The 17,001-nt window shown below is 42.4% G+C and overlaps 1 protein-coding gene across 1 annotated transcript in view; it reads left to right on the top strand.

The window, feature by feature from the left end:
* The window catches only part of LOC146798089 (cytochrome P450 2G1-like), a 698,777-nt gene that overhangs the window by 211,359 nt on the left and 470,417 nt on the right, over positions 1-17,001 (top strand). The window contains exon 3 of the mRNA XM_085625309.1: positions 412-561. Coding sequence (XP_085481435.1) covers positions 412-561 — 150 coding nt within the window. The remainder of the gene's footprint in view (positions 1-411; positions 562-17,001) is intronic.

The following is a 17,001-nucleotide window of genomic DNA, read 5'->3' as shown; positions in this document are numbered from 1 at the left end:
TTAAAAACATATTATTAATAAAAAAAACTAATAAATTGTAATTGACAACACACACTTTAACACTAACAACACACAAGTAAATTAAACTCTAAAAAAATATAACACCATTAAAACTTACTTATAATTAAAAGACTCTTACTATGAACAACTAATAATAAAGTAATTAAAATGTTTTAATACCCACCCTTTACCCCTTTAAAAGTAAAAACAACAGACAAAATAATAAACAATTACCCGGTTTCAGTGCCTCCATAACTGTCTGTTTACATGTCCACACCCTCAAGGTATTAAACAGTCTGCACAAGGCCTGCTTCTGTTCTCTATAAATCACTGCACACAGACATTTGACATGCATAACAGTTTATTTTTCCTTCTTACATAATCTGTAAATGTTTTTTATTTACTGTTTAGGAGTCATTTTAAACAGTGGAGAGCATTGGGTTCATCAGCGAAAATTTTGTCTATTAACCTTGAAAAATTTCGGGATGGGGAAGAGGAGCATTCATGACCGCATCACTGAGGAGGCGCAGTTCCTGGTCGAAGATTTCAGAAACAGAAAAGGTTTGTCAAAATGAGCAATTTACATGCAATCACTCTTTGTCACTAATACAATTAGGTTTAACTCACTAGGGTGCCACAGGTCCACTGGTTACGAGGCTGTCAGAGGAGAACCCTTTCTGGCCATGGTTTGGTCGAATGTACATTAATATAGATTGTCTGTGCCTGCATGTACCTCATCATTTAAAACAGTTTGCGCAGTAGAGAATACAGAGTTGGCAATTCGTAGCCTTATTTGCATTGTAGTGATGTATAGGATCTGCTCTAATATTCCCTGAAGTGATTAAAGTTAGGTAAATACTCCAGTGAAATGTGCAAGTTTTAACTTTATCTGTAAGATACAGGCCTTATTTAGAAAGTTGCCCCGGGACAAGGTGCATGCGCCTCTGCCTTTTCCATCCCTGAGGGCCATTCACATTATAAAATAAACACCAGATGCTTGTTCGGTACTGCTGATTGCATCAGGGACCTAGGGGGAAAATGGTGGCCGCTAGTTAGAGCGGTCCGGGCTTTCGTTCGATTCTGGCAGTGTAATCGTAATTTGCGGTACTTGGATGTGAAGTCGGGTGAGATATTGCAGCGGCATCAGGGACAGCTTTCCCATTCTACTTTTCTAGGTTGTTTTTCTGTGTTTTTTCTGTGGTGGTTATGAGAGTGACAGTGGCGGCCAGAGTGGAGGAGATGCTGCAAAGTAGCCGCTGGACGGCAGCGGCAGCACGGATTGCACGTGGTAGGCGCACCGCGGCTAGGGTCGGCTTCCGGGGCAGCAGAGTCGAGTGACTGACTTTGCGGTTCCCTGCGTGCAAGTCCTGACAGCTCCTGGTGTTTCAGCGCTGACTCTCCCTGAAATGGGGGTTAAGAAACAGTTGGGTCGTTTCAAAGTGGAAATTAGCTGGCTTCAAAGTTGTGAGTGGGCATACTTGGAGAATGCTGGATATTGTCTATGGCACTCGCCAATGGTAAGAAGGAGAAGGGGGGACTGGGGGTCTAAACTGAATGTGGAAAGGGGCACTATATGTGTGGAGCAGCAAGCTTGTGGGGATCTTGCTGAGATATACATGGGTGCAAATTGGTTAAACAGATACACCCTTAGAAGCAGGGACATCTGGAGCACAAGTTGGTCCCCATCTGAGGATCATAACAAAGAAACCACCCTACCTACAGTGCAAATTAACCCTCAAAAAACCTCTAAAGCCCCACATAATAAAAAGGCACTGACAGAGAAGACCCCCTCAATTAAGGGGAAAATAAAGCAAATCAAAACGAAACCAGCTAATATCCGAGTTACCCCATCACGCTGCTCTTATTTCAAGGTTCAAGCCCAAACCTCTCTATCTATTCAACCCACCCAGCCTGCCCAACTCTTTCAGGATAGCCAGCCAAGCTCTGAATCTACCCCTACGGTGACCCTGAGCAACGGCAACAGTATTGATGTTTTACAACTGACCTATTCTGAGCTGTCCAAGATAACAAACACCAGGGGAGTAGGAACAGATATGCATCCTGTGATTCTCGAAAACAGATTTGCTCCCTTGACGCCATCAGTTGAGACAAAAAAATGACAATACTGAAAGCATTTGCCAAAATACTAGTCCTGAGACTCAGGGGAATCGGCCTAATCAACATGAGCAAAGGGATGATCCAAGGATATCAGCTACAGACCACAACGGAGAGGCCAAGTCTTCTACAGAGGGTCTTTTAGTTACCCTACTCGCTGAAATTAGAGACAAATTTGCAGTTTCAGAAAGTAACTATACGAAAATTCAAGCAGTTTTTGAAATGCTGGAAACAAAAATGAATGACATAACGGAGAGAGTCGGAGCTATGGAAACAGCCTTGGGAGACCTCACGAAACAAGTAGAAAAAAATTCATCTGAAATTACGAGGCTAAAAGATAGCCACAAAGAACAGCGGGACATGCTAGAAAGTTTAAAAAACAATGCAAGCAGGAATAATATTAGGATCCTGAACATCCCAGAAGAGGTTGAAGGAGGAGACATAAGGACCTTCATTATTAATCTTCTCTGAGAACTACATCCTCACATAGAAAGACAGACCCTGGAGGATGATCATCATGACCCAAACTCCACAAGACCTAGGAAAAAAAACCTGAGAAGGATCCTAGTTAACTTTAAAACGTACTTAATAAAGGAAAAGATCCTTGCCGGGGGCCTAAAAGCAGGAGTGTATAATAAAGGGGACTGGTCGTTCCATGTTAGATCAGGCATATCTCGCATCACACAGGATAAACAGTGGGAATTAGGGAAATCTATCCAAGAACTAAGAGGCTTGGGTGCCACAGCAAACCTACGATTCCCCGCCTCTTTAAAAGTGATGTGGAACAAGAAAATGTTCAATTTCAAGGATCTCTCTGAAGTTAACTCCCTGATTGCTTAGATTAAAAGCACATCCAAAGGAGGAATGTTAAAATCCTGCCTAGATAGAGACAGAGCCTGAATCCAGAGGTATCCTAGGTATTCCTCTAGTATAGAGGGAGGGTTCCCCGGGGTGGGGGGATAGGAAGCATGGGGGTGGGTCACAAATAAAAATAAAACTCAAAAATGAAAGATGTTTTGTTCTTGCACAGGGTGGGGGAGCATGTGGGAAAAACAAAAATGTTCCTCATTTATAAATAACAACCAAATATCTCAAATTGGCCCGGATAAGCGTGTCACTTTTTTAACTGTTGGCAGCATATATAGATTCCTTTCTCTCAACATTCACTTCTCCTATGACAGACGTAGGTAGGATAGAGAAAGCAAAAAGCTTGAAAATTATGTCATGGAACGTAAACAGTCTTAGGGTCCCCTCTAGAAGAAAGAAAATTCTAGAATATCTTAGACTTTCCGATAGCGATGTGTTCTTCATCCAAGAATCGCATTTGCTCAAGGAGGAATGGATACTGATTTAAAAATCAAAAATGGGTAGAACACTGTGTTTGCACAACCCAAACGTGCACAATAAAAGGGGTTGCTCTAGTGTTCAAAATAACTATCCAAGCTATATTTGGGGATTGCACTGTTGATCCTTTAGGGAGGTGGGCAATCGCCAGGGCCAAAATCAACGGCTCCTGGCTGACCTTTATGGGGTATTATGGGCCAAATTTAGATGACCTGGCTCCATTATACACTTTATTCCTTCAAATAATTAACATAAATGATCCTATTATATTTGGTGGTGATTTTAATTTGGTTTTGGACCCCAGTCAAGATTCAACTTCAAGTAGAGCAGTGGCAACGACTAGGGGTGGGCGGAATTTGCGTAATCGCGTTACGCAAATCTCCGCGAAATGGTAAAAAATCTCCGCGAACATGCAGAAATTCCGCGAACACGCGGAATTGCTTGTTCGCGATGCTTTTTCCCTGTTCACAGTTGCTGTTTGCGTGCTCGGGGAGAAATATCTCGCGAACACGCATTTTGAGAACGCAAACAAGAAAAAATTTCGCGAAGTCTCGGAAAGTAGAATTTTGGGCAATTTCGCGCTCTCCGCGGAACGCGAAATTACCGAAATTCCTCAAATTCCGCGAGCGGAACGGAATTTACCGCCCAGGCCTAGCAACGACACAAAATATGAGAGCCACCTTAAAACAGTTGATGTCAGATATGGGACTTTTAGATATTCGGAGAGAGATGGGATATAAGACAGAGACAGCCAGGGGGAATTTTACCTTTCACAAAAAGAAGTGCGGCTATCGTTCCAGGATCGATTTTTTTCTGGTCGATGCTGCTACATGTAAAAACACCATTAAGGTTAGCCATGTCCCGGAACATCTGTCTGACCACTCTGCTGTGGTCCTGGAAATTGCCATCGCAAAAAGACCCTAAATTGCTCAGTACTCTTGGAAACTACAGTAATTGAAAAATTAAAAACAGCAGTCAAAGAATTTATTTTATTTAACCTCAATTCAGCATCCCTTTACATGTTATGGGACTCGTATAAGGCATTCCTAAGAGGTATTTTAACAATTATCTCTCTAGTGCCTAAACCAAGAGAACAAGGGATGAAATTAGAATTTTAGAAGCCGAAGTATACACCTATCAGGAGGAGTTAGAAAAAACTCCTGGTAATTTGAATATTGTACGAAATTTAACGGCAGCGAAATATAAGCTTGCAGATTACCTAGAAGTAATAATCAAAAGAAAATGGGAAGCCAGTAGGTTGTCTCACCATGAATATGGGGAGGGGTGCAGCAAACTCCTTGCGTGGAAAACAAAAGCTGACCAGTCTAGAAATTGAATAAAAGATCCCCGATGCTCAAAGACTGGTAACATTATTACTGATGATTCTGGGATTGAAGATGCCTTTGTTCAATTCCTTCAAAACCTTTATACAGAAGAGTTAGTATTAAACGAAGATTATATGGAAGATTTCCTATCAGATCTAGATCGTCCCTCTCTCCAGAGCGATGAAAAAATCCACCTAAACCGCCTCATAACTTTGGAGGAAGTCGTTCAAACCATTAGCACTCTAAAAAAAGGAGAAACCTGCCGGCCCTGACTCTATTCCAAATGAGATTTATGGTATTTTAAAAGAAGAGCTTGCCCCATTTTTCCCTCAACTGTTTAATGTGGCTTTCATAGATGGTCAAGACCTCCCCTTGCCATGGGAAAAAGCTACTATAACTATTCTACTGAAACCAAACAAGAACCCAAGATCCTGTGAATCTTACAGGCCTATTTCACTTTTAAATAGTGATCATAAATTATATACTCAGATCATAACTAAATGCCTGGATAAGGTAATAGGACCACTAATATACCCAGACCAGAAAGGTTTTATGAAAGGGAGACAGCTTTTTGAATTAACGCATGACCTAATCGGGGCACTAGACATGGTGCAAACATATAAGATCCCACTGGCAGCAATGATTTTTGATGCGGCAAAAGAATTCGACCGAGTCAGCTGCCCTTTCCCATTTAAAATGATTCAGCGTTTTAATCTAGGGGAAACCTTCTTAACAATAATTAAAGCCATTTATAAATATCCATCTGCTAAAATCCTCGTTAATGGTAATCTTACAAGAGCAATAAAAATAGGTAGGGGGACTAAACAGGGCTGTCCCCTCACCCCTCTCCGTTTCAATATATATATTGAACCTCTTACATGTAAATTAAGAGCTTGCCGGAAGATCATTCCTTTCAGTTGCAATGGTTGCGAAAAGAAAATCGGACTATTTGCTGATGATCTTATGATCCTAACAGGTGACCTAGAGCAATCACTTCCTGTGATATGGGACCAGTTTGAGAAATTTGAGAGGGAGTCTGGATATTTGATTAACCAACAAAAACAGAGCTGATGAAATGGAATATCCATTATAGGAGTGACCTCACAAAGAGGGAAATCAGATATCTAGGCAGTCAAATAGTCCATAACATTGACAAGATAGCTCAGGTCAATTGAGAAAAAGTAACAAAGACGGTTAAATTACAGTTGCAACCATGGGGTACTCTTCCATTCTCTTTTCTGGGTAAAACGAATCTCTTAAGAATGTTAATTCTCCCTAAATCTACTCTTCTGTTTAATACTATTCCATTAGAATTCCTGAAGATTTCGTTCAAGAAGGTACAAGGGTTTTTTTCTAGTTTTATTTGGGAAAATAAAAGTCCAAGAATACCCCTAAAGGAATTTAGAAGAAAGAAAGCTCACGGAGGCATCGTTACTCCAGATTTATACTTGTATTATTGTGCCTTCCATTTAAATACCTTTCTCCAATTATTGATGGATAGCTCAATGTTTTCTCTGTTTTTAAGGCTCTTGCAGTTAGCTTTTCTCACCAGGCAGGGTTTTTCCTCTCAAAATTTGGCCATCCAAAATTCTTTAAGAAGGTGACAATGAAGATTCTTGTGGCAGGAGTCAAGTTGTGGTCTCAGGTGAGACAACTCTTAAAAATTCCCCACTATAGTGATGCAGCACCCATCTGGGACACTCTGGGCACTCCGGCTTGTTTGGAGGATGCCCTCGCCATTCCGCTTTGATCTGTGGTATTCGTACATGGGGGAAACTTATTGTGGACTCCGAGTTAATTTCATGGCATCACTTCTCTGCGATTTGCGAGCACTAGGTCTCGAAATTTAAGTATTATCAATTGTTAAGCTGGGTAAAATCTCTAGGAAAAGGAGCTAGAAGGGAAAGCGGACTTGGTGTCAAAGACCTGCACAAGCCATACAATGCTGAAAGAAGTTGCACAGTGGCTGGTAGTTCAACGTGGAGAAGTCACGCAAGCCTCATTTACAGAGATTTGGAAGAGGGACCTGCTGGATGAAGATCTTGAAAAATTAGGGCCAGTATCAATGTCTCTTTCATGGTCACGTGTGAAATCTGGAACTTTAAACAAGATCCATATTTTCACAGTACATAAGGCATATTGGACACCACAGAAAATATCAAAAATGGGGAGTCGTGAGATCAAGAAATGCCCGAAATGCGGAGAAGACAGCGCAAATGAGGTTCATATGTTTTGGCGGTGTCCCTCAATTCAGTCCTTTGGGCAGAAAGTGGATAAGACCATATCAGGTATTATAGGTCAAGAGATAAAGCTAACTATATCGCCCGTACTTTTTGGGGTATTACCAGGGGATTTAGATAATGAAACCTTAACAATAAATCACAAAGCTCTTTTCTTTGCACTGATCCTTTTTGCTTGGAGGGAATTTTGAATTAAGTGGATTCTTCCCTATTCCCCTACGGAAGAGGAATGGATTTACTCCATTCAGAAGGTATCCCTATTAGATCGCTCAGGTAAACAGGTAAAGAAAACGAAATATTGGGAAAATTGGGATGATTGGGTTAAGAACTCCATTCCAAATGTACCTCACTGAGTATTACTTATATAAACTGCACATCTTGTTCCCTTCACCTTTTTTGTTTTTGGATTAGAGGTTTCTTTTTTTTCACATTTTCCTTTTTCCTTTTCATTCTCTTAGGATATATTCTTTTATCTGTTTGTGTTCTATGGTCCCAAGATTAGGAATATGCTAAAGGGGCTGCTTTGGTCGCAGGGCCACTGTTATTTAAAAAAAGCACCTGTCTAAAGAAAAATGTAAGATTAGGTGTCATTCTCCAACCAAGAGGCTAAATTGTCGTCCCGGAGATACACGTTATCTCTCTCTCCCTAGTGGAGTGACCGGGGATAAACAACATCTTGCTTTTGGATTGGTTTATGCACTTTTTCTTTGAATATAAAGCATAATTTGGATAAAAGAGGACTAAAAAAAAAAATATGAAAATCTGCAGATGTTTGTGCAGCTTGTTCTGTAACAGATTATCAAGGTCAAGCATTTCCAACATGTGCAATCTCAAGAGACAACCCTTGTTTGCATGCAGGTGTATTCCTATGCAAATGAGAGAATACCTTTGCTCTCGTGCCCTTACTGTGACTGGACGTATCCAAATGGAGCATTACTTACATTGATTTACATATAGCTGGCTCCTGTCTAAAATGGCAAAGTGGGAGAAAATACAATTGCCTGGAATGTGGCCATAGTAATTAACAGTGGCCGAGATTAATTAAAGATTTCGACCCATCACTCTTATGTTTTCTTACCGACTCAGGCACAGAGGTAAACTTACTCTTTTGAGGCGTACTTAGTAAGGGGGAGAAGATGTAGCCTAATGGCCAATGCACTTTAGCTGCCCCGTTGATAGTCCCTCAATTGGAGAACTGAGACTGGCTCACCCACACTCTGGCTAGCTCAAATAATCAATGACACTTAAGGCAGGTCAGAAACATAGTGGGGGACAGTAACAAAACGATTTTAGGAAACATGACAATGAACTCAACAATTTCGGTAATCTCCTGGAATGTTGCAGGTCTGGAAAATCTATTAACTGATATTGAGGCCAAGAATTATTTTCTAACAGAACATGATATCTTGTGCATTCAGGAATGCTGGAGTGAAAAGGAGACTATAATTGAAGTATATTGCGAGTTTCACTCCCTGGCTACCAGAATGCACGCAAAGGGCCACGCAACTGGGGCTCTTTCAATTTTGCTTTCTGCCCACTTGGATTTCAAAGTCAAAGAGCACGACATGGGCCACAAATATTTACAATGTGTGGAAATTAAAAATTGGCAACACAAGCGCATAATCTGCATTTCATTTTTAATAAATATGTATATCCATCCAGCTGTGGTAGAGAAACAACAGTGTGTGAAGAAATTAGAACAACTTGTGACTTCGATCAAACAAAGAAATTCCCATCTTGTATTAACTGGAGATGTCAACTTAAATATGCTAGAGAATCCCTACCGAAGCATAGCAGTAAAAATGGAGGACATTCAGGGGCTAATTTATTACAAGCCCCATGCCTACAAAGAGTGGATTATTTGGGGTGCTCACTACTTGCATCGCTAGAGGCACTGTCTCTGCGAGCATTGAATGGTCGCTTCTCAGGGGATCAACCAATGTGCACTACACATTACAGTCCAAGAAGGTCGGTAGTATTGGATTACACTTTAATTTCTGTCTCTCTCTTTAATAGTATTTTAACTTACTTGATCCAGCTGCGCTGTGAAAGTGACCATATGCCTCAGGTCTGGGGTCTTATTTCCACAACCAACAGAAACTCTTCTCTGTCAGCGATAGGGAAAATAGACCATCATACATGGAGACGGATCAAATGGAGTTCGGAAATCTCCACAAAATACGATGACTGGAAAATGGCATTAAGTCAAGTAGGGTGGCCACTAACAGATACTGTCAGCGTTTGGGAAAAGTTAACACAAACACGAATCGACGCTATGGCCCCGAATAAACCATGGCCCGTCCCCTTAAAATTTATGGCCTCAAATCCCTGGTACACAAAGAAGCTGAGGTTGTTAAAAATTACACTGAATAAGAAGTGCTGTGCTCTCAGAATCCAAGCCAACCCGAAATTAACCAGCGAGGTCAATTCTTTGCGCGCTGAGTATAAAAAACAGATTTGGCAATCCAAACGTGATCACAAGAAACAACATCAAACTGAACTGTTCGTGGCATGTAGGTACAGAAAGGCAAGACATTTTTGGATGATTATAAATAGGATGAACAGCGACTCATCGCTTACCGCCTCAAATGGAAATAACGTCAAGGCAGAAAAATGGATAGAGCATGTTTCTATGCTTTACAAAGCTTCTCCCATAAATTCCACTGAGGGACTAGTCTTAAACGATTACAATTTGGCACAAATACCGCCATCATCAACTGCGGCTAGCTGCCATCAATATGCATTAACTTTCACTGCATGCAGAATTGCAACGCTAATTCAAAAGAGTAGGGGAAATGGTGCTCCAGGCCAGAATGGGATCCCGGCATCAATTTATAAACATGACATTGAATTTTGGTCTGGGATACTGCAAAAGGTATTCAAGAATTGCATGGAGCGGCACACATTGCCCTCATCTTGGCAAGGCTTAATTCTCCACCCCATACACAAACAAGCATTTACAATGCAACGGTCTCGGCATTGTTAAAGTTAGAGCTATTGGCATTGCTCATGACAATGCCGTTTCTTTAAATGTTTTACAAACAAAAAACATAAAACAGAAATAATGTCATGAGCAATGCCAATAGCTCTAACTTTACCAATGCCGAGACCATTGCATTGTAAATGCTTGTTCACTAGAGTTGCCGTGAACGAACGAATGTTGAAACAAAATCACAGGATACACGAACAAAGTGAAGAGGGGATCAAAGAAGTGAGAATCAAAAATCAACGCATTAGTAGATAACCTGCTGTACTCCGTACATTGAGTTTTTTTAACCCTACTATTGTGATTTGTGCCGGTCTATTGTGATTTTGTTTCAAGAGGCATCTGAGAAAAGTGTAAGGTAGACCGGGTTTGTGCTTGAAGTGGAGATGGCGGTTAAATAAATGGCTGTCTCCTCTTCAGGTTGTAGCTGGGGCCTGCAGACTGGCGGCCTCCGGCCCAGCGAATACAAAGGCGAAACAGGAGACCAGGCACAGTCGCACTAGGAAGAAACAATGGAGGCGCCCGGGGCTCAGGAAGCTGGGTGCGCCCAGTTAACGAAACTGTCTGCGCGTTTCCGACGCGTTCACACATTTTGTTTAGTTCCTGACAGAGAATCTAGCTGTTAAGTACAGTACACGTGGTATTCCTTTCAGCCGTGAATCGGGCTTCTATTTCATTATTTGTGCCCTCTCTCCATTTCCCCTCTCCTCTTTCCTAGAACCTTGGGCCATTTCCCATTAAAATTCCAGTAAGTAGAAATGTAGCTCTGGTGAAGCTACGTTTAAAACGCATACTTGTTGCAGTCACGTCACTATGCTAATAAAAAGACAGGAATACATCATCGCGGGTGCAACGCTTTAACTCTTTACCACGTGTCCAAGGCCGGGAGAGGCTACGAGTTTCTGTGGACGGGCTGCTAGCCCTGTTAGGTAACAGAGATAGTAGTGCGGTTTCTCTGTCACCGGTACTGCGCGTCGGTGGGTGAGTCAGAGATCTGCTGACGTCACGCGTGTGCTGGAACGCGCTCCTCCGTACACATTGCTCACTGCCCGGTATCACTGCTCTAAGGTCTCGTGACTCACTATCGCCTACTGCCTGCCAGACTCTCTTCCGGGCCCAGCGTGCTCCACTTCCGCCCAGCCAGGGAAGCGTGCCGGCCACCGTCGGATCCCGCCTCCTGCGCTTCGTGATAAGCGTGCGAGCCACCGCCGGGCTCGTAACTAGGAGGGGAGCCGACGGAAGTCCCTGCACCCCGGGGGGGGTGGTGGAGGATTGAGGAGGGGATTAAAGCAAAGGCGTGTGGATTAAAGTGTCCCGCGTTTAACACCTATCATAAGAGACAGTGTTCGTAAGGTGTGTACATTTCGAGCCAACTGTAGAAAATATAGTTTCCATGGAGGGAATGAGATGAAAAATAAGGGCAGTCCACACAAATTATTAACACAATGCCGAGTCGTCCCTCAAAAAAAAGACTAGGCGACGAGCCTGTTGTGCGTGGCAATTGTTAACCCGTATGGTTTGCTATCCCGGGCTTCTAATCGTCTGATTCTTTTACTGCCCCGCCCCCCTCAAGAATCTGTGTTTTTTCACTCGTATCTTTTATCTCTTCAGCCCGTCTCTGTACAGACTTTACGATTCCCTCGTTAGACTCACTTTCTCTGATAATATGTGTACTGTGGCCTCGCTATCTCGTAGTGTGCTTCTCTTATCTTTTTCTCTCTCAACCCTCGCTTTCCTCCGCACACCACCGCCTTTCTCCGAGGCAGGCAGAGCAGAAATGCCTCGGAGAAACGCCGCGTCCTTTTCGGATTCGGGGGCGTGTTTTGCTGATGTCTCCTCCTTGAGACTTCTCGCAAAAAACACGCCCCCCGATCCGAAAAGGACGGGGCCTAATCGGAGTGACTGACCTCTTCTCCAGTGGCTGGCCAGCATTTACGAGGCCAGCCAATGGAGAACAGGGGAGAAGAGGGGCGGGTTCAAGCCCCTCTTCTCCAAGTCATTAAATCTCCGACTTCCGGTTCTGCCTTTTGGCAGACCGGTAGTCCTCGACCTAAAAAGGCCCTATCTCGCTTCCAGAAAGCTATAGACACATTGCATTACTGGACATTGAGGCAAAGTATTTTGCCTAGCTACTACTTGAGGATTTACAAGACTGGGCAAAGTCAATTAAATTGCTTTGCCTTAATCAAACTGGGTTTAGAACAGCTGCGGGCACCACTGACTATCTGGTTGCCATTAGGATGCTTGTCACCCGACAAATTCAGAAAAAGTAAGAACTCTGTTGCTGCTTTATTAATTACAGCAAAGCTTTTGACCGAGTAAATCGTCATCTATTGTGGGCTAAACTCACAGCCTGGAAAATCCCAGAACCTCTATTGCAAGGTATCATATTGCTCTACTTTAACACGTGGGCGAGAGTAAAACTAGGACGAAATACAGCTGTCTCTGAGAAATTCGATATGGGACAAGGGGTCAAACAGGGGTGCGTATCAGCACCCACCCTTTTTAATTTGTATATGTGTGATTTGGTTCCTGCCTTAAATCAAGTCAATAGTCATGCTCCCAAACTTGAGAATCAACACATCTCCTCTGTGCTGTACGCAAACGACATCGTCTTGCTCAGCCAGACACCGATATGGCTTTATAGACTGCTAGTAGCCCTAGCCACGCACTGTCTGGCAAATGATATGCAGATTAACTATGAAAAACAAACATGGTCGTCTTTGGCCGGAAAAAGAGAAAAGCACACCAATCGTATCTCGATAACCCTCGCCTGACTAACGCGAATGAATATAAATATTTGGGTTGCTGACTGGAAAATAAAGGTGGGCACCTACTACACTTAAACTAATTAAAGCCAAAAGTAGCCTCGCTGCAAGGTGCTTTTCAAACAATATTCAAGGGCACAAACAAGTTCTCTTTTGAGGCATTGTTTAAAATAGTCTCTGCTAAACTTGTGCCATCATTGTCAAATGGCTCAAAAGCCTACCTTGGAAAACTGGGGGCTTTTTTAAACAGGGCACAGAGTGCGGTGTTCAGGTCTATATTTCGACTGCCAGGCAATACCTCGCCAGCTCAAATTAGGCTGGAATTCACATTACAGGATCAACTGCTTCTGCAAAGGGCCTGTATAATAAAATACTTGCATTCCTCAAGATCTGCTCAGCAAGGATCATTAAAACAGCTTATCTGGCAGGAAACTGCATGTCATGACAGCACAAATCACACGTATCCCTGGTTACAAGCCCTAGACGAAGCTTTGACGCATACAGGTTCAAGGGAGCTCTGGAACTCAAAATCACCTCATTTTTTGTTTTAAACAGTCATGAACAGAAACATAAAAAGAATATCAAGGAAATCTCATCTAAGAGCATTTATAAAAAGAAAACATGCTCCCCTGGTGCTGGGCAGCTATGACAGAAAAGGCCCACAAACATACATCAATGAATCTTTTTCCTCTCACCATTAGATGAAATTTCTGTATGAGCTCTTTTCTATCATTAGATCTGTCACCACCATGGGTGGACATACCTGAGTCTAAACAATGCCGCCTATGCAATCTTACACAGGAGTCACTAACTCATCTGCTTTGCATTTTCCCTATACTATTGGCAGACCGCAGAACATTGCTTAAGCCCCTATGGATCAAGGAGGGATCACGGACATTACCATTAGCCATCAATTTCTTTTTGAACAATGAGCAGCCACAAGTGATCACAAAACTGGTAACATTTCTAGGGTGCGTGATGAAGCAACTCAAATCAAGCTCAGAAGTCAAAAAAGAAGACGGGTCGGATCAGTGAATACTAGTAGTGCTAAAAACAAACAGCTTTAATCTGACGGACTGTACTGCATCTCCTTTTTCTTAATCAAAGGCACTTTTATCAAGTTGTTTGCTGTTTTTTGAATAAGTATTTTAACCCATTTTTACCTGTGAGAAACACAGAGGTTGAATGATGAATTGTCCACAGAATGACTGAGAACTGGAAAAATTGTGATAACAGCTATTATTCCGATTTTATTTGTAATTTTAGGCACTTTGACAGACTTTATTGTCTAAATAATGTATTTTCGTTCAATAAGGGCCAATGCTTTAAACTTTAGAACTAGAGAAAAATGTTGGAATCTCAGCCTCAGAGTAAAGAACTGTGATTCTGGGCAAATCACTTACGATCTGATTTAGATTTCATTCACAAATGTGATTACAAGTGCATAATATCCTATGGTAATTGTAATATGGCAGATGGGATATCTGTCATTTTTGTGATGGATTTACCGGTCTGCCCAGCTCTAAATCAGTTCCTTAATCTTCCCGTACACCAAAAAAAAAAATATGTGTGACGATATCTAGCAGTCAATTGAAGCACTTCAGTGCCTTGAGCGAAACTTGTGCAGAATAAAACTGCAACAATAAATAAGTGTGGCACATCCAGTGTGTCCCCAAGAGCATCAATTGGGCATGGTCCCTGGAAGTTGACGAGCACCCACCCACAGATGGGTAGAGTTGAAGATAGTACCAACCTGTAGGCTACTGATGCCTTCACCAAAATCAGATAGTCTGCCAACCTGTAATGACAGATAGACTACTTTTTTGAAATGCCTAGTCTATTTGCCACTGCAGCACTATTCTCTGTGGAGGAAGGTTTGTGCCTGCACTGAGGGCAGCATCTTTTTCTACACTGCCTTTCTCTGTGCCAATTCCACCACCTAATTAATGTGCACCAAGGCATGGAGCAGGACATTGGACCCAATAAACTCTACAGCCTCAGATGCCTGTAGAGTTGTGCAGACGTAGATTCTTACTTTAAGGCCGCCAAGTGAAATCTCATTTTTGATCAATGCTCATTGTTGTCTAGCACTTCGTTTTCTTTGCTATATGAATTCTGTTGTTGGTGTTAGTTGAATGAAAAAATGCATATGTCCACTTCACACAAAGGGCCTCATTACGATTTCGGTCGGAAAGGCTCTGAACGGCAGTCAGATTCACCGAGACGTGTCGGATTCTATGTTTCGAACTCAGTCGGAATCATTTCTGACCGACCATATACGATGTACTCAGTCAGAAAGCAAACCATTTGGTCAGTCCAAATCAGTTCTGACCGGCATTTAGAAACTCCAGTAGGTCGAAGCTGAATCATACAGCTCTACGGACCATGCTTCTGACTGACGTATTACGATGTCATATTCGGACAGCCTTTCTGAATTGGTCTGTCTGACAAGGAAAGGCTGTCAGATATTGACTTTGGGATCCCCTAGCAGGCCCCCCTTCATCTTGAGGCCTCCGGTTGGGGACCGTGGGGTTACCCATGGGACCCCTCTTTCAAACCATGCACAGTGTGGCAGGCATCATGGGGTGCCCGGCACAGAGTGTAGGGTTTTCCGCAACCACCCCTTTTCCGTAACCACCCCTTTTTTTCATGGGAGCCTGTGTCTTTCGGAACACAGGCTTCCATTGAAGTCAATGGGAGACTTTCCAATCGGTATTCGGAAGCAACGTAATCGGTCGGTTGGACTCGCCAAACGCGAGACGGTCGAAACCAATTCTGATGAAGAGTCGGTCTGTTTTCAAACTGCCCGACATCATAATGAAACCCAAAGTTTCACTCAGGTTCGAATATGCTTATTTATTACGTATGCGTTTCTTTTTTGTTTCTTATTATTTGCTTATGGCACCTGAAGCTGCTTTGAAATGTATAATGAGAAAATTTACATTATACTGCCATCTAAGGTGTCATTCTCAGTAGAATGAATAGAGGAAAAGGAAGAATGAGAAGGTATGTGAATAGTGCTCTCTCAAATCTGTGCAGGTTGTATGGTAGGTTAGTGCACTTCAATGATTTCAGCTTCCAATGCTCCCTATTCTGAGTTCTTCTTTTAATGGCCTTTTAAAATAAACATAGGCCATTTAATACTTGTTTTGGGCTCAATGTGCTAAACAACACCCATAATGCTGATTAGCCAACCTACTCATTATCCTTTTAAAGTTTGAGATCGCCCTAAAGCTACTATGTGAGCAACCAAGCAAGGACGCAGCAAGTTTAACTGCTGTAAGAGCAAAAAGGAATTTTTGTCTGCAGAGAATTCAACCGCTGCATTTGCAGCTGAGAGATGTAATACACATTCTTTGCTGCTCCCTTGCTGGTGGCTTCCTCTGGTCCTGCAATCAAGTTTTTATTTTTAAATGGAAGACCTGATGGTCTTGTAATTTGCAGATGGAAATGGCTGGAGGTGGTGGCCTGTGATGCACATCCTACAATATTTACCAGTCTTTAATAGCTCTTTGGATGATAAACAAGATGGTGGGAAAGACTATTCTGGTCAACTTGTGCTAGAGAGTTACTAAAGGTTAGGAGGTGATAGCCACATACTGCTCCTGCAGCAAAAGCACTGCATTCAATCTCCATCAGGGGCTAGGACAAGCTTGTGTACTAGCCCCAACTCTCCTAATCTCTTTCTAGCTGATCTACCAACCAGCTTAGCATAAGTGAACGCGGACGTCCCGAAGTTGGGTAACACCACACTACCATGCTTGATGTATACCGATGACCAGATTCTCCTTAGCCGAACAAAAGTTTGCCTCCAAAGGCTTCTGAATTCTACAGTTCAATAATCATCTGTCAACACCATGACCATCAACTTAAAAAAGTCAAAAATAATGTCCCTTGGAAAGTCTCCATGGCACTCAAATCAGTGGTATTCCAGAGCGTGCTTTTGGAAAACATTGGCTCATTTAAACCACATCTGCAGCAGATATGAGGAAGATCAGTCACCCTTACAGCTGCATTTAAACGCACCAAAGCAGTCACAGGATCTTCCACTTATCTACCTTTACTGAAATTAAATCAGACAAAAATAATTTCCACTATTGTATAAGGAAGCAAACTCCAGAGGGGAATGGATACTGCTCATCTGGGTAAAGTCGTTAGTAAGCTCTTCAAATGGCTGTTCTCTCTGCCAGCATACACGTCACTAGCCCAGCTATGCCTTGAGT

Source organism: Triturus cristatus, chromosome 9 (assembly GCF_964204655.1).
Source record: "Triturus cristatus chromosome 9, aTriCri1.1, whole genome shotgun sequence".
Taxonomy (NCBI): Eukaryota; Metazoa; Chordata; class Amphibia; order Caudata; family Salamandridae; genus Triturus; species Triturus cristatus.
The sequence above is the reverse complement of the archived record's forward strand: the minus strand, read 5'-3'. Positions and strand labels throughout refer to the sequence as shown.